At 35.2% G+C, this 22,827-nt stretch overlaps 1 protein-coding gene across 5 annotated transcripts in view; it reads right to left on the reverse strand.

Annotated features, from left to right (window-relative positions):
* Positions 1-5,902: 5,902 nt before the first annotated feature.
* Positions 5,903-22,827, reverse strand: part of LOC132692468 (UDP-glucuronosyltransferase 2A1) — a 61,230-nt gene continuing 44,305 nt past the window's right edge. For 3 of the 5 annotated variants that reach the window (XM_060654933.3, XM_060654936.3, XM_060654935.3), the window contains 5 exons: positions 18,123-18,271; positions 15,272-15,403; positions 13,096-13,183; positions 11,628-11,847; positions 5,903-7,553 (listed from right to left, as the gene is read on the reverse strand). In XM_060654933.3, the coding sequence (XP_060510916.1) occupies positions 7,274-7,553; positions 11,628-11,847; positions 13,096-13,183; positions 15,272-15,403; positions 18,123-18,271 (869 nt within the window). In that variant the 3' untranslated portion in view covers positions 5,903-7,273. The remainder of the gene's footprint in view (positions 7,554-11,627; positions 11,848-13,095; positions 13,184-15,271; positions 15,404-18,122; positions 18,272-22,827) is intronic. The other 2 variants (XM_060654934.3, XM_060654937.3) reach the window with 1 other exon arrangement.

Genomic DNA, 22,827 nt, shown 5'->3' on the forward strand with positions numbered 1-22,827 from the left:
CCTCCTTTACCTTGCAATCTTCCCAAAGAGATTTTACTCATATTCCTACAACCCAAGCAAAAGATGGCCTCTCTTCACAGACCCTATTATTAGCTAAATAGTATTGGTCCCTATTTATTGTTACTATCTTTTCCTTCTCAGTACTGTTTCTTTCCAAAATCCCTAACACACTACATTTCTTTTTTGGAGACTTGGAATGTGTTATGCAATTTTTTTTTTTTTTACTTAAAAACAATCTACCATCACACTGATAGAGAACCAACCCATGTTTAGGTCTCTGATTTCCATAAAGTCTCCTTTCTGCTGTTGAGTTTCAATCTATTTCTTTTGCTGTTTGCTGAGATTGAGACCTTGTGTTATCCAAATGACTTCTAAAAATCTCCATCCAAATATCACTTTGGCTCTTCAAAGTAAATAAGTTCGAGACAGAACACAGCATATTAATCTCAGTGAAGCTGCCCCTCAAGTTGTTTTCTATTTCTGTAAAAGCAAACTCTGTCCAAATACACTCACAAGGTAGAAATCCAGGAGTCCATCTTAATTTTCTCCTCCCTGGACACTTCCCTTTCATTGTACTTTTCTCTATGAAAACTTGAAATCTAATAGAAGCTCTTAAAGGGCACCTAACTTAATTTCTGTTGTTGATAAATGGATAAGGACAGCCATATTTATGGTAGAAAAATACAGAAAGACATAATGGTCATAAACTTCTCAATATTATTTTCATATCCACACTTGCAATTCTTTTCTCTAGAAAATTACTCATTTTTCATAAAGAAGTACAGTGTTTAATTTATTAACTATCATATCCTCTGTAATAGCACAATTATTCTCCAAAATTTCTCCATGTTTTCTCTAAAAATATTTGTTGAATAAATGAGTGAATTAAATCAACATTGAATGAAGTTTCATATTTCTAGTCATTGTTCATTAGCACATATAATTTTTACAAGTGTAATTATACTTATATAAATGAGTTATATGTAACTATTTTTTCCCCTAAACTGAAGGTTGATGGCGGATGGGGAAGAGGGGAAAGTGGGTGATGGGCATTGAGGAGGGCACTTGCTGGGATGAGCACTTGGTGTTGTATGTAAGCCAATTTGACAATTATATTAAAAAAAATTCTAAGTCAAATGTAAGAGGAGACTATTATAAAAATAAAAATATATATGCACTGTTAACATGTAGTTTATGTACATAGTTATATATAAACATTTGTTTTTTCATGTATCTTATGATTTTATTTTTTATTTTTTTATTAAAAATTTTTTTATGTTTATTTGTTTTTGAGAGAGAGAGAGACAGACCATGAGTAGGTGAGGGGCAGAGAGAGAAGGAGACACAGAAACCAAAGCAGGCTCCAGTCTCTGAGCCATCAGCACAAAGCCTGATGTGGGGCTTGAACTCACGAGCAGTAAGATAATGACCTGAACTGAAGTTGAACACTCAACGGACTGAGCCATCCAGGTGCCCCTGATGTATCTTCTGATTTTATGTCCCCACAAAATAACATTAAGTACATACATATGGCTTTCTTACTCATTCTACTAAGATGAATATGTCTGCATCATGGAGTTGTTTTAAGTACTACAGAAATGTGTATAAATCACCTCACAAATACTTGGGAAAAGTTTACTCAGTAAGTTCAAGGATGTAGAATTTTTAGTATCTACTCATTTTACTGAGCTTCTATTAATTCTAATAGTTATTTGATTAAATAAGTTTAGACCTTCAGGTAAACAATTGTATCTGTAAAATTGATTACATTGGTGTCCTTCTCAGTGATAACTCATGCGTGTCTTAAAAGTTAGTGTATTGTAAAAGTTTCCCTGGTTTTGCATCATGTATCAATGAGAATGCTTAAATAATTTCACAATTATTCTTTCCCTCCTTCTTGAAGCAGCATCCTCTGCTAATAAAATCTCCAGTTTTACTCCTGATACCTAGTCATTCTTTCTTATTCTCACTTTATAACTTCTGTTTCTTTGTCTCTGTTCTGAATGGTGGACCTGGAATGCTCTGATTATTCTTTATTTATATTCCCAGATTTATTATCCTCAATTTTCTTTTCTACTTTTGGCTCTCAGGAAGCTCACATCTGTGCACTGTATCATGTGAGTTCCTCTGCCTTGTCACTTCTGGTTCAGACAATGGTAGAACAGAGCAATTGTAGTTTTTTTGCTGTTTCCTCCCTGATTTGGGACCTTGTCTTCGGCAATTGGTTTGTCTTTCCATTACTACATCTCTTGTCATTGGTTTCTTCCTACACAGTTCCTATTCTCGCTAGTCTCTGGAAATATTACCGCTTTCTTTTATGCCTTAGCCTAATGGGTTAATGGTTTGAACTGTTGTTAGTCTGGGGGCCTCACCATTCCTTTTAGTATCCTTCACACTGCCCAGATATTTGCTAAGTATTCTTTTCATTGAAGTGATCTTGTTTGAAACATCTTAGGTGACTTTTGTCATCTACATGGAAATTGTGTGATTAAATCTGAATAAAGTGAGCAGAAGATCTGAATAGACATATCTCCAAAGAAGACATACAGGTGGCCAATGTGTATATGAAAAAATGCTCAACATAACTAATCATTAGGGAAATGCAAATCAAAACCACAATGAGACATCACCTCACATCTGTTGTTAGAGTGGCCATTATAAAAGAAAGTATTGGTGACGATATGGAGATATCAGAATCATTGTGCACTGTTATAATATAAATGTAAGTAATGTAACACATATGGAAAGTAAAATGATGCATCCACTATTGAAAACAGTATGGATATTACTCAAAAAATTAAAAATTTATTTTTCTATGATATAGCAAGTCCTTTTCTGGATACTTCTCCAAAAGAATTAAAATCAGTATCTCAAAGAGATATCTGTACTCCCTGGTTAATTGTAGCATTATTCACAATAGCTCAGACGTGGAAGTAACATAAATGTCTACCCATAGATGAATGGATAAAGAAAATGTGGCATAAACATAAAATAGAATATTAATCAGCATTAAAAAAAGAAGGAAATCCTGTCATATGCTACAACATGGAAGAAACTTGAGGCCATTATGCTAAGTGAAATAAGCCAGGCGTAGAAGGAAAAATACTGCATGATTCCACTTATACGAGGTGTCTAAAGTAAGCAAACTTATTGAAGCAGAAGGTAGAATGGTAGATGCCAGAGGCTAGAGGGATGGGTCAACAGGAGTTGCTGCTCAAGAAGCAAAACATTTCAGTTATGCAAGATGAATGATCTCTAGCGATCTTTTGTACAAACACTGGGCTTATGCTTTAATAACACTGTACCATATACTTAAAATTTTGGTAAGAGGGTAGATCTCATGTGTTGCTTTGTTTACCACAATAATAAAGAAAATCCAAGGGTAACTACTATGCCAGTACCAGATAGCAATGTTAAATAAACTTTTGACAACCCCCAAAAAAGAGAATCTTAGGATGTTGAAGAAAAATATGATCCATTTTCATGATATCTCTTTCCCATAGGAAAAAAAAAAAAAACATCTCCTGGCTTATTACTGAGCTCTGGCTGAGATGAGACACTTGACCATGGGCACCAAGTGACTCTGCTACTTGTGATGGCCTATGTTGTGGTAGCAAGAAAAATGTGACTGAACGTTAGCAGCAACATAACACAATTAAATAGATACAGTATATATGAGAACAGGCCAAGCAGGCCCAGAAAAACAAGTAAATTTTCTCTGCAGGTGGCTTAGACTCTCATGGAACTTAACGAATATTTTTAAATAAATTTGTCAATCCTCACTTTCAGAATCACAAAGGAATTACCCTTTGAAAATAGGGAAAACATTCCCAGGGCTAATTTATGTATGAGTATACATGATATTCTCCCAGCAGCAGGAAGTAGCCATTGTTACAGCTCCACTGAAAGGTGTCTCTGAAAGACAGTGGTGAAAACAAAATTTTCCCCATGTGTAAAATATCAAGGAGTATATCTAGGTAACTCTGTTTTTATGGGGAAAAGGTGCTTTACAACTCTATAGATTCATAGGCAAAGACTAATGGATTGAGTGGTTTGTCAAAGACAGGAATAATTAGAGAGAAGATTAAAGGCAAGAAGATCTGAGGGTAGAGGTATGTGAATAAGCCTCTTGGAGCTTGCATAGATTATGAAGATACTTATATTCTGTAAAAATTCCCTTCAGAAGTCATGTGCTATAGACAACGGTATCAATAATAAGGTGGTTTGGATGAGCAGTCCTGTCCTGTTGGAGTCTTTTTCCAGACAGTCCAGAATTTTATCATAAAGCTCATGCACAAAGCAGTGAAGACTGGGATGAAACTATGTATGAATGCACAGCAAGGAGTTCACCTCACCAAGGCTCATCTGGCTGTGCCAGCTGTTACATGCTCAATCTGTTATTAGCAAATATGTCCCCACCTCCTTCCCAATATGGTAAACTGCCTAAGGTTCTAGCTAGCTAGAAAGTAGAAAAATTGGTCACCTTCCACTGAAAGGATGAACCATTTTATTCTTCATAGAAGTAGTTATAATTTCAAGATAACAGATTTCCCCTTCACCTTATCTGTAGTATTTCTGCCAGATCACAAACTATGCACATGAGGCCTTAGTAAAAATGTTGGTTTTGATATCAACATTGTGTATGACCAGGAAACATATTTACAGCCAAGGAAATGCAGCAAAATCTAATATTCATGGAATTTGCTGATTTTACCAAATTCCCCCTTAGCTAATGAAAGATTTTCAGGGTTTTAGCTGGGAGACAATATCCTATGTATTTTAGTTGCTGTCTCAAAGGATGCAATGTATGCTTCAAATCAGAGTCTCATATAAAAAGTCTTCTGTATTTTAGTTTGAATACATGGTTCAGGTCTCAAGGGGTTGAAAATGGTAATGAGTCCCCTACACGTATGCTTCACCATTTTCCTTAGACAGGTTTGTTTTCCATTATTAAAACTTGAAGTCAGGCAGTTGGAGGTTGCATTTCTCAAAAGAGGAATGATATGGCCATGATTTACTTAGATTATAAACCATGAATGTTTCTTGATTATTTTGAGCTCCTCTGCTTCAGAATTCAGTCAAAGATTGTGTTACTCTCTTGGCTGTAGTCATGGATTAAAAATACCAAAGGTAATTAAGCTGCTGACGTTTATTTGCTGTGGATGAAGTTTTGGATCACCCTATCAGGTAAAGAACCCTAACTAGAGGAGATGCTGTCAGAGGATAAGGGGAACATGTAATGCTTATGAACAAAATAAGTAAAAGTATTAAGTGCAGCCTCTTGAGTATCTCTAAGTTCTGAGAATGTAAGGGCTGTGGAACAGTGCTCTGATAGGACTTGGTTTCTGCTTGTTAGGGATGAGAGTTTCCTCATTTGAATAGTTCTACAAACAACCACTCAGGAAAGTTCATTTTCAGTGGGTATGTATGTATGTATGTATAAATGTATGTATGTGCATATGTATTATTTTTATTTAATTGTTTGTTTATTATCCAAATACATGTTGCAGTTAGACAGCTAACAGGAATTTTTGCCAGCTGCCTTCTGATGTTCAGGCAAAGGAAGAAACCTGAAGATAACCAGTAGGAGGGGAGAAAGGAGGTGAGCAGTGGCTATTGAACAGAAACAAATCTCTATGTGGTAGGTGGCCAGTCTCTGAAACCAAATGGGTGTCTGAACATGGGTAGTGCTCAACACCATGAATAGCTAGCCAACCTCTCATTGGACCTTAAGCCATTTACTGCAATCCAATAGCAGAAAGTGAACTGGGCATAGAACAAACAAAAGCAGCTCTTCTGGGAACATAATCAAATTGTAAAATTAAAAACACATCAACATGAATCAACTACTAAAATGTTAACATTTAACAAACACATTTTCAGCCTTCACAAAAAAATTTTTTAAGAGTTTATTTGCATTTCCAGTCATGTACATATTCAAAAAGAAATTCTTATATGTTCATGTATCATATATCATTCAGTTATTTTAAAATTGGAAGTAATTTTCAAAATGCCACATTGAAATGACAACAGATTTCAAAATTTTCAGTAAGCCAATGGATGTTATTTATTGCCTCAACTATACAGCTAATACTGGAATTAAAACTTTAATTAGAACATGTCATTAAGTTTATAAAGGGTAAAGAAAGTGCAGTCTTTAATCTAGTTGCTAAATTAATGCAAAGCTGATTCAAATATGATCTTTGCATGATAACTATTTACTATAGCATGCCCTTAGTCATGTAGACCTGCTAATACCATACGTCCTTGGCATAATGCTTAATTAATAAATTTAAATTTGTAGAAGACAAAGACTGAAAAATGATACAATGATCTTATATTCCAAGTAAATGTTTGTTTTTGCTAGAAAACTGAACAAATTTGATTATAAAGAGTGATTATAGATTATGTGCATTAGTCATTTTTCAATATACTAAATTGGCATTTAACTTTATCAATTGTACTGTTAATTAAACATTTCATAAAATTACTAAAATATTTTCTATATTTCTTAGTTATTTCTTCCATAAATGATCTCTTCATCTTTAACATTGCTGACATTCTCTGTCCCTGAGAGCAAATAATGACCCACTTAATCTCTTTTGTTTGAGGGAAGTCCCCAGACCCTTGCATTGGAGTCCACACAAGAGTACTGGTTGATTACAGGCTGGAACATAGGCCATGATTATCTGTGTGTTCAGTGGGAATTTGTAGACTTTCCCCAGAATGATACATTATTACAGTTATCAATATAGGCTCTGACTCCAGTCGCTTTGGGCTAGCAGAAGGGCTTATTTTTATGCAAAAAGAAATAATTACTCTTATTATAGCATACTAATATTTTATGGTGGTTCCTTGATTTGTATATTCTAGGGGAACTTGTGAAGTTTAGTCTTCTATGTTCCCTACATCCATCACATTCAGCTCATACTTTGTGTGTTCCTGAGGATTCAGCATGTTGTCAGCCAGCATGTTCCTAAGGTTAAGCATACTGAAAAATAGTGGTATTTTGAATAGAGTATACATAAAATTATTAGTGTCCCTGTGTCAGGAAAATGAGAAGAAGAGGGTAAAGGCACCTGGGAGAAGACAAAAGAAGACTGGGACGTGTTTACTAGTTAATGATCATGTTGAATTCTAGGCTTTATCTCTAAGCTAAGGTAGAGGAAAGGGAATTTTGAAAACAGGATGGAGATCATGTGTTTTCATTAAGGTCACTGTGGCTAGAATGAACAGGATTGCCCATTAAGGCCTTTGCCAAACTTAGAAAGATCTATTCCCTCTTTTTCTTCTTTCCTGTTTTACCAAGTTTTTGGCAAGAAAACAAACAACATTTTGTGACCAAGAAGATAGCAGTTGCTACACAGACCAGCAGGAAACCAATCACATCGAAAGAATGGTACTGGAACCAGGTAAGGTCATGGGCAGCTGGACGCAGGTGCTTGGCTCCTTTGTGACGCATGACAAACTCTATCCAGAAGACTGCTCGATCTAGGGGCTTTACAGGTTGATCATGTTGAATCCTTGATAACCTTGTAGCATTCTCTTTATAACTGGTAGGCAAAAATAGACAATTGAGAAATTACATAGGAATTAGAAAAAGGTTTTCTTCTCATTATAGGCAATATGTCATGCATGTTATATGTTAATTAAGCCAAAGGCCATAGATACCTTGAGAAAAAATTCATTCTTTGTGAGACATTAACTTTGTTGATTGTATAGAATCTCAAAAGAGGTGTTAAGAGAGGATGTAGAAGAAATATATTCTTAACAGAATGCGGTGAAATGCAAACATAAGAGATGGAATAAATTTGTTACAAATGTATAGCCTAAGTTTTCCAAGCAGCAATTTTGATCTTGTGTAAAGTATAGTTTCCAGGATCGTTCCAAAACCAAGACTGTGAATAACCCAATATTGTGGGGAAATATCCATAAGAAGGTCCATAAGCATGGTCTCTAATCTCTGGCTAGTTCATGACGATAGACAAGTAACTGATAATTAACATAAGTAAACCATTTCTTCGGTGTCTAAGACCTTGACTCTGTGATAATTCCTCTGCTGCACGCACTTGTGTTTTTGTAATGCAAAAGACAGTGTCTATATAGACAATATCAAGATTGTGTCAAGATAATAGGGTAATTTTGGAAGTATCAAGGACATGAACTTTCAGTTTTTCAGAATAATAGAAATATCTTGTTAGAATTATTGCCCCTAATCAATGTGACATCACTGTAGCAATAGTTATATAGAGTTTTAACAACTCTAATCTCTCAAATAACAATGGGCATAAGTATGTATTTGAAAGGCAAGTAATGTCTTCACTGGACATTTCTTGGCTGGTGAGCTAGAATTAGTATATTTTATTTTGGTTTTGTGTTAGAAATAAAAGTTCCAAATGGAGACATGAAGCTAAAGGAAGGTTGGTGAAATGCGAAGAGATGTCCTGATGTGAGTCGGACATTTGGGATTGGAAAAGGAGGAATGTGATCATCAATCACCAGTGAACATGGTATGCTAGATCCAGTAGCAGGGGGTAACTTACTTGTATTCTTTTTTGGTGTGCAGGGAGAAAGGATAGTCATACTATTTCAATTGGATTGTCATATAGGTAGGGTTAAGTAGAATTTCACATAGCTCATCCTAAAACATTTCAGGCAAACTGTGGTGGCAATAAATGCCTATTTTTCCAAATCATATTTTTGTTCAAGGTTTTCTCCATTTATAGACAGAGATTTAAAATCTGAAATACATATATACTAGATAGATAAACTTGCATTTGTAAAATATACTTTCCTATCAATGTGAAAAGAAAGACCTATGCTCATATTTAAAATGATCATTTAATATTTTATTATACACTAATGTTATATGACTGTTATCTCAAAACATTCAATTAATTAAAATTACTATAGTTTATGTATTTAAGTGTAATCTTTTGTGTTCCTTAATTCCTTTATGGATTAAGAAAAATGGAAACTAAATTATCCATATATATACTCTACAGTAAACCCTTTTGTTCCCAGATAATTTCAGAATTAGAATTAGGTTTAGAGTTAATGGTAAGATATTTCAAAAGAAATAGTTTTAGGTATTTTACTGGAAAATTCTGATTATTTATGTTTCTATCTTTTGTGTCAATAGTTTCCAAATTTACAATAAAATTTACTGGCATTCTATGCAATAAAGTAGAGTTTTAAAAAATTACAGAACTGACTTACTCTGATATTTAGTAAAAGGAACCACATTGTCAGCAATTAACAACCCAGCAAGTCTAATGCATTAGACATCGAGATCATCATTTATGAGAAACAGAAGATCATAGTAAGCCTTGATGAAGCTCTTAACCCTAGATCCAGCTCCTGAATTGATGATACCAAGACTATTTTGAAAATTAAGACTTAAAATGAATTTAATAAAAATCATTTGATTGGAATGTGTGTGAGAGGGGGAAATGAACTACTAGCACTGACTTTTTAAGTTGGATATAAAGCAAACATTGAGTGTTCTCCCGCTTGGGAATCAATACCTTGACCCCTTTGTCTAAAAAATCCTGCAAGTAGGGCTTTGAATAGATGGTTTTACATAGATTAGTTCCACCAAAAAAAAAAAAAAAAAAAAAGCTGCACAACATTGCCTTTGAGTTTACCTTCTCCTCTACCTCCTGAATTTCAGATTTCAGTAATATAAACAGAATGTGATAACTATCCTTTGAGTTTTGCCTCTGAATAAAATAATGGAGTCTCAGATAACCTGGAAACAAGTTTAAATACAAGGCACCTGTACAAATTCAGAACAAACACCAAGAGAGCTAGATGAAAAAATATACAATATTGGGGGGAAACATAAAAATGATGGACTCAGAATGTAGTTAGGCATAATACATAGCTTAAGGAGAGTTGAATTTTAATAAGAATGCAATGGTGATCAACAAAAGATTAAAAAATCAAGTTATAAAACAAAAAACAGTGATAAAGGATAGAAATGGGCTGTTTGAATGGTTAAAATACCTCCTTAAAGGATTAATAATGAAATTAGAAACAGTAATTTTTTAATGGCAAAAAGTAAATTTACTAATTATGGATTGTTTGAGGAAATCTCAATGAGTTAAGAAAAGTAAAAAATATTAGGACACTTAGAAAATAATACAGAAGCAAAACAATCCAAAATATTTTAACATAGAGAACATTGAACTTTGATGTCTCTGAAATAGAAAAAAACGTAACAAACATTCTAATAAATAACAAACAAAAAATTTTCTGAGAAGAAAAAAATTAAATATTTTTTATTCTAGATTAATAGTATTGAAAGGACATACCATAACCCAGGAAAAGTGTAGACAATAACTGATAAAGATACATCATTAACTAGGTTTCTGAATTTAGAAAAAAAGATGATTTTTTTCCAAACTGAAAAAGAAACAACCAAAAATAATCAGACAAGCTTCAAGTTCTTACAGAAGGAGTTAAAGCCAGAATACCATGAGTAATATTTACACAGTTCTGAAGAAAAGAGAGAGCTAAATATATTATATTCAGAGAGGTGTCATTCTTATATCAAGGCATTCAGCAAATAAGGCTAAACATGTTCTCAGGGAATTCATACAATATATTCAGTTAAGAATGAATCCAAAATATTTTGGAGTAAAAAATCTCTGAATCAATGGCAAATCCAGATTCCCTTAAGATACAGCCAAAAGAGTAAATATGAGGAAAATAAGTGGCATACATATTGACATGTTAAAAAAGAATTTGGAGGTGGGGGAGAGAGAGAGGGAGATCACAAGTTGGGGGACATGCAGGGCCCAACATAGGGCTTGATCCCAGGATTGTGACATCATGACCTGAGTTGAAATCAAGAATCACCTGCTTAACTGACTGAGCCACTCAGGCAAGCCAACAAATTAAAATTTTAAGTAATACATATTAGAGATTATTTCTATAGCAGGAGTTCAACTATTGCTAAAATTAAAAATACATAGTTAAAAATAAAGACAAAACTGAGTTCATGTATTAATTCTTAATCTTGGTGAGATCTTTCAGGGAAAAAAAACCATAATGATATATACCTGAAGTTCAATATAGTTTATTGATTTATTGCAATTAATCTTTACCTAATTCAGATAAAATACAATATTTTGTTTAAAAATCAACACATAGTAATAACCAATATTTATAAAATTATTGCCTACTCTATATTTATCCTCCCTGTGTATATTCATAAACTGCAGAATGGTATATAGTCAGCGTTAATGATGGGTATTTTTGAATGGCAGTGTTAATTATTACTTCCAATTTTGTACTTACTGAATGGTTATACTATTTAAATAAGCATATATATGTGTGTCTATACATATAAGCAGATTATTAAAAAATATCTGGGAGTTTATGTCATCATGGAAATTATTGATTTTGAAATTACATTGATAAAATATTTGAAGTATTAGTCTTTTTTTGCAATTTCAGCAAATTACTCCAGTGTATGGGAAATGAAATAATAGAGTGGTTCTTATATTGATATGATTGTTATTTGAAAATAAATCAGTTAAAAGGCATGAGACAATGGATGTTTTTCCAGGAGTGATGGGCAGTATAAACAATGGTAAGCTTTTAAAAGCAGTAGTACTTACGAAGGTTCATTAATGACTGTTCTCAAGGCATTGAGCAGATCTTCACTTGTCATTGTGTTTATGTTCACCTCCACAGCTGCTCCTTTGGCCTTCATGTGAGCGATATTATCAGGCTGATCAGCAAACATGGGAACTCCCACCATAGGAACCCCATGATAAATAGCTTCATAGATCCCATTGGTTCCACCATGAGTGATAAAAGCTTTTGTTTTGGGATGACCTAGTTCGGGAATTGGGTGAGAAGTGGGTGAGGATTTCATTAAGACAGGTTAACAGAGTTTCAGGAAGAGACAGGGAAAAAACTACAGGGTAAGTCAATGAAGAAAGCAGCATTTTCCACAAAAGCTGAGCACATGGGATATTTCTATGCACATAGAAAACAATGATCCCAGGAAAGGAGGAATTAGTTCCTTCTGCATTGTGCAGAAAGATTTGCTTGAGGAAGTAACACCTGAACTGAGATTGAAACTTGAAGAATAATGAGAGTCTTAATTGAAGATGCTCTTTTGTGAACCGAAGAAAGCATTGAATCTATAAAATCCAGAGCCAATTCTCAAATTATTTCTGCTTTGAAACTGTAAGTAAAATGTAACATTTTATTATTTTTTCTAGCTTTAGTTTTTAATTTATTTTTTAGATTTTATTTTAAATTCCGGTATGGTTAACATACAGTGTTCTATTAGTTTCAGGTATACAACACAGTGATTCAATAATTCCATATTTCACCCAGTGCTCATCACCATAATGGCACACCTTAATCCCCAGCATTTGTTTGATCTACCTCTCCCCCACCTCCCCTCTGGTAACCATCCATTTGTTCTCTGTAGTTAAGAGTCTGTTTCTTGCATTGTCTCTCTTTTATTTTTCCTATGCTCATTTCTTTTGTTGCTGTTTCTTAAATTCCTCATATGAGTGAAATTATGTGGTATTTGTCTTTCTCTGACTCAGTTCTCTTAGCATTACACTCTCTAGATCCGTCCATGTCTTTGCATATGGCAAGATTTAATTCTTTTTTTATGGCTAAATAATATTCCATTGTGTAAATATACCACATCTTCATCCATTCATCCATTGGTTACACTTGGGCTGCTTCCATATCTTGGCTACTGTAAATAATACTGCTATAGATATAGGGGTGCATATATCCCTTTTAATTATTGTTTTTATATTCTTTGGGTAAATGCCCAGTAGTGTGATTACCAAATCATATGGCACGTCTATTTTTTTTTTTTTTTTTGAGGAACATCCATACTGTTTTCCAGAGTGGCTGCACCAGTTTGCATTTTCACTAACAATGCAAGAGAGTTCCTTTTCCTCCACACGCTTGCCAACACTTGTTTCTTGTGTTTTTCATTTTAGCCTAAAATGTGACATTTTTAATTACATACTTATTGAATTTGTTTGTTGTTAAACAGTCACTTTACTTGTCCATTTCCAATTGTACAGCTTTTTTTCTCCTCAGTCTTACCAAGAAGATCATTCTGGGGTATCCAATCATAGAGCCGAGTATTGGCTCCTAATGTGGCTGGTTTCTTTCCTTTGTATCTCCATAAAACCTGTGGAAGACAGTACTTTAATTTTGCAAGTGAAAACACACAATGAAGTCAACTTAAGGCTATAGAGTTATTTATAAGTCATGTAGCCCACCACTACTTTATGTGATAGTGAGAAAAGTGGACATAAGGGATAGTTTGCAAACATGGAGATATAGTGGGACTGTTTACATCAACCTTGTCAAAAAGGGCTTGTGCTAATAGTCTATTAAATATAGTTTTATCATTTTTATATTTGTCACTCAAAGTATTGAGGTGTGAGATTGTAAGTGAAGAGAGAGAAAAGACTAATTTAATCAACCAGAGTGTGGAGGTTCTAAAAAACATTAAAATAAACATGAATACTGTGTAAATTTATTTATGTCATAAGGCCATCCTAACTCTCATGTTTCAAATGCAATGTTTTCCAGAAATATAATTAGCTTTAAAATTGTATTGTCTGGTTTTTGAATGATAGTCTTTCCTTCTTTCCTTCTTCCCTCTCTCCCTCCATCTGCCTCTTTTTCTTTCTCCATTCTTGTTTTTCCTTCCTTCCTTCCTTCCTTCCTTCCTTCCTTCCTTCCTTTCTGCCTTGTTCTCCTTCCTTCTGAAGTTGGAAGGAGGAGGAGACAGAGGTTTGCCTTCTGTAATTATTTAATAAAGTATCTTCTTGGGATGTTAACCTTTTGTTACATACTTTTAGGGGTGAGCTCTGTATGACTAAGTTCAGATTGAATATAAGTAAGTGGCACACTGTTTAAGTTTTTATTTTATTCAACAATTCCATAACTCACTTAGTGCTCATCACAACAAGTGAATTCCTTAATGCCCATCACCTATTTAACTCGTCCCCCCAAACTCTTCCCTTCTGGTACCATCAGTTTGTTCTCTATAACTAAGAGTCTGTTTCTTGGTTTGTCTGTCTCTCTTTTCTCCCCCTATGCTCATTTGTTTCTTAAATTCCGTGTATAAGTGAAATCATATGGCATTTGTCTTTGACTTATTTTGCTAAGCATTATACTCTATAGCTCCACCCATGTCTTTGCAAATGGAAAGATTTCACTTTTTTTTTGGCTGAATAGTATTCTACTGTGTATCTATACCACATCTTCTTTATCCATTCATCAGTTGATGGATGTTTGTGCCCTTTCCATAATTTGACTATTGTTGATGGTGCTGCCATAACATCAGGTGCATGTATCCCTTTGAATCAGTAGTATTTTATTCTTTGGGTCAATCTCTAGCAGTGAAATTGCTGGATCATAGGGTAGTTCTATTTTTAACTATTTGAGGAACCTCTATATTGTTTTCCACAGGGACTGTACCAGTTTGCATTCCCAACAGTGCAAGAGAGTTCCTTTTTCTCCCCATTCTCAGATGGCAAAATTTTAGCAGAAAAGCTTAGAAATAAAAATTCAAAGGTTTAACAGGCCTCATTAGTGCACTCACAGTTATAGAGTTTTATATAGTTTAACTAATATGCCAATATAATGAATTCTAGGGTATTTAATGAACAGGAGTATATAAAGAGTAGAAATCTCTAACTATAATGACAACAAAAAGTTAATTGAGTATCATAAATCAGAAAATACATACTGTTTGATAATAATACTAGGATTTTTAATTGTGTTTAACTGTAGAAATTTCAGTTTAGAAAGATGAAGCTTCTATTTCTAAACCAACTAGATCATGATAAAATCTTAATAAAACCTAGAGATATAAAGTATATCCTTGAGTATGATTCCTGTCTACTTTATGTAGAACCTCTCTCCTTTCCTGGACCTTGGAGTTAACATTCTTGAGAATTTGAGGAGTACTCAGTGCAGGTCCTAAGATTTCAAAAGGTTATTGGGATCTTAACATTTTAATCTCTATTTCATTGAAAATAAATGATAGTATAAAAAGATGTATTTCCATAGCAATGCAAAAGTTTATTAAACAAGTGACCAAATGTGCCCCAATACACCGTTTTAATATTTTGAGAAAATTTTACTTACAGATGGTACTAGTTATGTTCAGTGTTTCAACTTTGATCTAGAAAGAGACCTGTTAGCCACACTTTCTCTCCAATTGGCAGAGTTGCTATGCACCAGGATCCAATGTTGTACTAACCTTTTGTGGAATCTGGGCCAAGGCTGAGGCAATGAGATTGGCTTTTTCATCTGAGAGGTTTCTGACCATTGACCCCAGAGAAAACACCACAATACCATCTTCACCTGAACTTTGGACAAATTCTTCCATTTCCTACAAAGACAAAATTATTTTCATTGCAAATATGCAGGATCATAGGGGGAGAAAAGTTTTCTCATTTATGCATGACATGTGTTAAAATTGTACCATGTCAATTTAGATCCAATAAATTATTAAAAAATCAATCTAACTCCCTATTAGGCATTCAGGATATTTTTCTCGTGTTTATTCTTTTCCTGACTAATAGGCCTACAAATGAGTTTTTTAGAACTTCAATATATAATTATATGTTTTAAAAGGTAAACTTCTGGGGCGCCTGGGTGGCTTGGTAGGTTAAGCGTCCGACTTCGGCTCAGGTCATGATCTCACGGTCCGTGAGTTCGAGCCCCGCGTCGGGCTCTGTGCTGACCGCTCGGAGCCTGGAGCCTGTTTCGGATTCTGTGTCTCCCTCTCTCTCTGACCCTCCCCCGTTCATGCTCTGTCTCTCTCTGTCTCAAAAATAAACGTTAAAAAAAATTAAAAAAAAATTAAAAAAAAATAAAAAAAATAAAAGGTAAACTTCTGCTATTGTCCTATCATGATAACATTTATGAGACATTATTTGTCTACCCTCCCACAAGTAGCTGACCTGCCCTTAACTTGAGCCTTAGCGCACTGGTAAATATAAATTTCTCGACAAATAAAATTTTCTGGGTCACCACTTACAGTTATGCAGGTTGGGCTCTGCAAAGTCTGGGATTACAGTCTTTTGTATCATAATTTATGTGAATGTCAACTTCTAGAGATCTGTTATGCATGCCCTGTGCAACTATTGTGGCTTCCCTGTAATATTTTTCAATATATTTATTACAATTATCAATTATATTTATTTCTCAATGTATTTATCAATTTAAAGGTAGTAAAATTACTAGGGAAAGGATGATGTCATAAATGAAAGTAGATTGCTATTTTAGCTTAGTTAATGTTAGGAGAATATCTCTGAAGTCCCAGGAATTGGTGTTTTGCCATTTTGATTTACCACCCTAAGGACAGTGATTGAATAAACACACACACACACACACACACACACACACACACACACACACACATGTACATGAAGCCTTACACATCTAGCAGCTGGATTTGGATTCTTGATTTGGCTGTTGTTCATTTTTTTTTTCTGTGTATCCAATGACTGGCATAATTTTTTCATCAGAGATATAAGCTATGATTGGTGTCCATATTGTCCAAATGTTTGTATTAGTAATTGGGCTTGGGATGGAATAATTTTTCCTCCTTTACAAAAACATGTCTGAACTATGTTGTGAAATTGTGTGTGTGTGTGTGTGTGTGTGTGTGTGTGAAAAGTGAGGATGGGAAGATAAATATAATAGTGTGGTATGGAATTTTATCTAGTGAACAAGGAATATGTCACATCCCTTTCTGTAACTCTGTTTAGATACTGGTTCATTATCTGCTATAATAACACTCAGTAGAGCTTACCTGCAGCTATAACTTGAGTGGTAAGAAAAGTATATCCAGAATCCTGCCATAAGATTTAAACTTAAATATGCATTTTACACTAAATAGAAATTGAGAACTCTCCTAAGAGCACTATTTAACCTGCAATTGTCTCAGAGATTGTTTGTTTATCTGCAACATGAGCAAATGAGTGTCTGCCTCTTCAATTCTTTCATAAAGACAGTTATTGATAAAGAGACTTAAATACAATATTCTTATCATGTTTTTCTCTCATTCTCTTTTACTTCTCAATATTGTCTTCTTCCAACATTTTTGGCTATCAATATTTATTTGTTGGTGACTTTGGAATGTGGTACACAATTTTCCTTTTTACTTCAGAGAAACCAGGCATCATGGTACTAAAGAACAAATTCAGTGACTGGGTTTCTCAGTTCTATGACTATTTTACCTAATCTGTTCCTAATGCTCTCTCTGAAACCCAGACTTTGCATTACCTGAATGATTCCTAGAAATATCCACCTGAAAATTCCTTTGGCTCCTAAAAGTGAATAGGTCTGAACTGAATCCATCCTTGTCATCTCAAAAAAGCTTTTCTGTGAATTATTTCCTGTCTTGGTAAAGGTCACTGTTATCCAAGAATTGCTACCTAATTCCATGTCTTCTGTCAACACTTACTTCTTACTGACCAAAGTCTGTGAAATCTATCTGAGAGTTTTCATGAAGGCATCGTTATCGCTCAAGGAATCATAGTAACTGTCTCACCTCATAACCCCATCACACTTGTTAGGAAGACCAAAGCACTTTCCTGAGGGAATTCCAAGGCTATAGCTTCCTGTTCCTTCCATACAGTACCCAAACTATAGACACATTGATGTCTTATTTTAAAGTTTATTTGTTTATTTTGAGACATAGGGAGAGTGCAAGTGGGGAAGGGGCAAAGAGAGAGGGAGAGAGAATCCCAAGCAGGGTCTGCACTGACAGCACAGAGACTGACATGGAGGCTCGATTTCATGAATTGTGAGATCATGAACTGAGCTGAGATCAAGAGTTAGATGCATAACTGACCCAGCCAGCCAGGTGCTCAACACACTGATATTTTAACATGCCACTTGAATCACTTCTTTCTTCAGCTGAAATATCAAAGTGAAGTTCAAAAAGGTAATATAATTCATAAAAGACTCCTATGGTTTGTAAAATAGATTTGGAGTAGCAAATAGTATATCTCTGTTATTGAGGCAGCACACTTTAAATAAAGAAATAATAGGATTATATCATACGGTACACAAAACATCCTCCACTGTAATAGACATACCTTAGGTAATGGTTTGGCTGGTTTACAGTGCAACCCTCCTACAAACTCAAAATTAGGTAAGTATGGACGAGGAAATTCAAAATCCCAATATGTCCGGATTAGCCAAATTTCTGCTTTCCCCATAACCTCACATAATGTAGTGGGTCTTCCTAGAGAAAATGAAAAAAAGGTAAGTGAAAGTTATTAGCATATATGTGTCTTAGGATAAAATGTACCATTAATTTTCTGACAAACAAGGGAAATCTTTGTCCTCTAGCTATCTATCACATCTAGAGGAAAAGGAAGATGTGAAAAGGAAGATCACATCTAGTTAAAAGGAAGGGGAAATTAAGATTATAAGGAGAGAGGGAGAAAGAGAAGGAGGGAAGAAAGAAAGTGGGGTGGGGGTTGGAGGAAGGAAGGAAGGAAGGAAGGAAGGAAGGAAGAAAATAAGGGAGGAAAGAGGGAGGGAGGGAGGAAAGGGGGTAAGGAAAAGAAGGATGAGAGGAGAGAAGGAGAGAAGGTAAGAATATATTTGGGTAGGAATAGTAATATGCAAATGAAGTTTCACAACTACAAATTCAATCTAAAATTTAACCACAACTCCATGTACTGATGAACTTAATACTCATTGTTTCTCTCCAGTTAAATGACAGATGACAGATTAGCCCCAGCATATCAGCACCAAATTCCCTATCAATGGTTTTCTAACTATCTTCCAGCTTGTTATAGTCTCTGATTTACTCCTATTGTTTAAGAATCCCACTAGTATTTGTTTACTTTATCTTCCTCAATAAAATCCTATTATTTTCCACTACAACTGATTTGCCACTATTTTCTTAGTAGGAATTCCCTGATTCATTCCCAATACAACCCCCTTTGGAATGTGAAATATACATGTCACCAATATCACACAGTTATTTTAGTGTTATCTTTGAATTATATTTTTTGAAAGGGATATTCTACGTATTAATTTTAGAAGATTTGTGGACAAGAACGAGTGTTTGCAAATGACCAGGTCAACCAGTTTTAGACACAGGAAACATGTTTTGCCCTAAATAAAGAAAAATTCAGATGAGAAATCTCCTTTTTTAAGGATTATAAGCAAACCTGGGGATCATGTGCAACACAGAAAGGATAGACTCTCTTTCTATAGTCATTGCTTTGTAGTGCTTGAATTTACATCTGAAGCTATATGGTCAGATGCCTTAATTTAATAATGAAGAGGAATTTCTCAAGGAAACTTAACTTGAAATTGCCAGAGATTGGATGAAAACCCGACCTCACAACCTCCACGTCAATATATTTATGTACTTTAGTTGTCTTATTCCATATGTGTGACATCCTGTCTTGATTACCAACTCCCTTGGTGAAATTACTGTGTATAATGTATAGATCACATTTTAAGAAATACCCAAATTAAGGTATTGACTAAAATTCTATATTTGAGATAGTGGTGCACAGTTACAAATACAAAGGCAATCAAAAGTAAAGGAAATAAGGGGAGGGACCATGATAGCGGAGCAACATGGAAGTTTTTTGCTCCTCTTGTCCATAAAATGCAGCTAGAAATTCAACTCATCCCTGAAATGCAACAACAAACCATCTTGCACACCTATAAGATTGATCTGAGGATCAACCCCACAATCTACATAACTTGAGTCACAGAATTTGGCAGGTATGTGGCACAGAGGTGAACTGGGAGAGAGAAGCTGCAGAGTGTAGGGAGCAATTTTTGCTTGTGGAGAGAGGACAGAGACAGAGGGGAGAGTACAGGAAAAGCACTCTCCCTGAAAGTAGCTGGAGAGAAAGTGAACGAGTGGAAATACCCATAAGGGACTGAACAAGAAAGGAAGAAAGGTGAAAGGAGAGGCTTTAAATATGATTAGGACTCTATAAACAGGGGAGCACAGATTCTGGAACTCCACAGCTCGATAACTGGTGGAGCTCTGGTGGGAAGGGCCAATCCCCAGGATTGAGAGGTCCTCGGACCACATGGGAGAGAGGCAGTTCCCCTGGTGAAAAGACATTTGGTAGAGGTTGTGCGGCCTCCTCACAGGCAAAGGTCTCAGCAGACCCCAGAGAACATCCACATTTGCTGGTCTTGGAACAAAGACGTTAGAGGGAGGTGAAGCTTCGCGCCAGATGTGTGTTTTGATTTACCATAATCCCTGAAACGCTGCTTCTACATGATCTCATGGACTTTTTCTGGGGCAGGCTGGCACCTGGCCGCAGTCTCTGGCATCTGCAGTAGCACGGTCACACAAATGTTCCTGTGGACTGGCTGATACCTGGCCATTGCTCGGCAAGATACTCCCCCAGATGGTCAGAGCAGGTCAAAGCCACAGGGACCTCAGAAGTGAGGGGTTTAGAAACACATCCTCATCTGAGATAAAATTTTGGAGAGAGGTGCCATCTGGTAGGCTGACAGCTTGATCATGACAGTGTAGAAGTAGGGAGTGGACAGTAGCCAGAGACAAAGGAGGGGTGTTTTATTGCCGGTGGGAGAGACCACAGAGTTCTGTTGCCAGAGACTATGTAGCCAGGTGATACCATTTTTACCTTCTCTATGCATGCGCATACACGTGTACATGTGCCATAAGGATCCACACCAATAAGCTAAGCAGTACCATCTAGTGGAGAACAGAGCCGTTACACCAAGTCCGTCCAACTGTTCCAACTGTGCTCTAGAGGAACACCACCAGTCTCTCTGCCTGCTAGTTTATAGACTATAAAGTGCTTCATAGTTTGACTGTTAGGGCAAACTGGATGTAATTTCAATAATATTTATTCTTTTCTCTGATCCATCTATTCAATTTTTTTCTTTTTCTTTTTCTTTTCCTTTCCTTTCTTTTCTTTCCTATTCTTGAATACAGAAAGAGAAAGGGTTAATTTTATTTTATGCTTTATAAAAAACATTTTTCTTTATTGTTTTCTACTGTATTTTTAAATTTTTTATTTCATTTTACTTTCCTCATTTCATTTGAATCTATTTTATTATATATATATTTAAAATTTTTCATACGTTTTCCAACCTTTTTTCCTTTCCTTTTCTTTTCTTTCTTTCTTTTTTTTCCTTTTCTCTTCTTTCCCTTTTTTCTCTATTCTACCAAGCTTCTTTCATCCACAAGACCAAAACACACCTAGGATCTAGAATCCTTCATTTGATTTTTAAATTTTTATTTATTTTATTCTTTTTCTTCCTTCAAAATGATGAAGCAAAGGAATTCACTCTAAAAGAAAGAATAGGAGTAAATGAGAGCCAGGGACTTAATCAAAACAGATATGAACAAGATGTCTGAACCAGAATTTAGAATCATAGTTAGAATACTAGCTCGGATTGAAAAAAGTGTAGAATCCCTTTCTGGGAGATAAAAGGGTTAAAATTTAGTCAGGACAAAATAAAAAACGTTACAACTGAGCTGTGATCTCAAATGGATGCCATGGTGGCAAGGATGGATAAAACAGAACAGTGAATCAGCAGTATAGGGGACAAACTTATGGAAAAAAATGAACCAGAAAAAAAGAGGGAAACTAAAGCAAAAGAGTGTGATATAAAATCTAGAGAACTCGCTGCCTCATTAAAAAAGGAATAACATCTGAATCATAGGGTTCCCAGAAGGTGAACTGAGAAAAAAAGGGGTACAAGTTTTATATGAGCAAATCATAGTAGAAAACTTTCCTAACCTGGGGAAAGACACAGCATTCAAATCCAGGAAGCACAGAGAACTCCCATTAGATTAGACAAAAAACAACCATCAACAAGGCATATCATAGCGAAATTCACAAAATACACAGAGAAGGAAAGAATCATGAAAGAAGCAAGGGAAAAAAGTCCTTAATCTACAAGGGAAGGCAGATCAGTATCATTGTAGACCTATCCACAGAAACTTGGCAGGCCAGAAGGGAGTGGCAGGATATATTTAACATGGTGAATCTGAAAAAATGCAGCCAAGAATTCTTCACCCAGCAAGGCTGTCATTCAAAATAGAAGGAGAGATAAAGAGTTTCCCAGACAAACAAAAACTAAAGGAGTTTGTGACCACTACACCAGCCCTGCAAGAAATTTTAAGGGGGACTCTCTGAAGGAAGAAATGATGAAACAAAACAAAACAAAAAGTCCCAAAGCATCAAAGACTAGAAAGCACCAGAGAACACCACCAGTGATTCCAACTCTATAGGGTACACAATGGCAATAAATTCATATCTTTCAGTACTGACTCTAAATGTCAATGGACTAAACGCTCCAATTAAAAGACATAGGGTAACAGAAGGATAAGAAAACAAGATCCATCTATATGTTGTTTACAAGAGATCCATTTGAGACCTAAAGACCAGATTGAAAGTAAAGGGTTGGAGAACCATCTATCATGCTAATGGTAGCCAAGAGAAAGCCGAAATTGCCATACTTATATCAATCTAAGTTTTAAAATTAAGATGGTAACAAGAGTTGAAGAAGGGTGTTATATCATAGTTAAGAGGTCTATCCACCCAGAATACCTAAAAATTCTAAACATTTGTGCCCCCATGTGTGAACATGCAAATATATAAATCAACTAATCACAAGCATAAAGAAACACATTGACAATAATACCATAATAGTAGGGGACTTCAACACCCACTTACAGATGGAAAGTTCATCTAAGCAGAAAATCAACAAGAAAACAATGGTTTTGAATGACACACTGGACCAGATGGACTTAACAGATATATTCAGAACATTTCA

Source organism: Panthera onca, chromosome B1, assembly GCF_046562875.1.
Source record: "Panthera onca isolate mPanOnc1 chromosome B1, mPanOnc1 haplotype 2, whole genome shotgun sequence".
Taxonomy (NCBI): Eukaryota; Metazoa; Chordata; class Mammalia; order Carnivora; family Felidae; genus Panthera; species Panthera onca.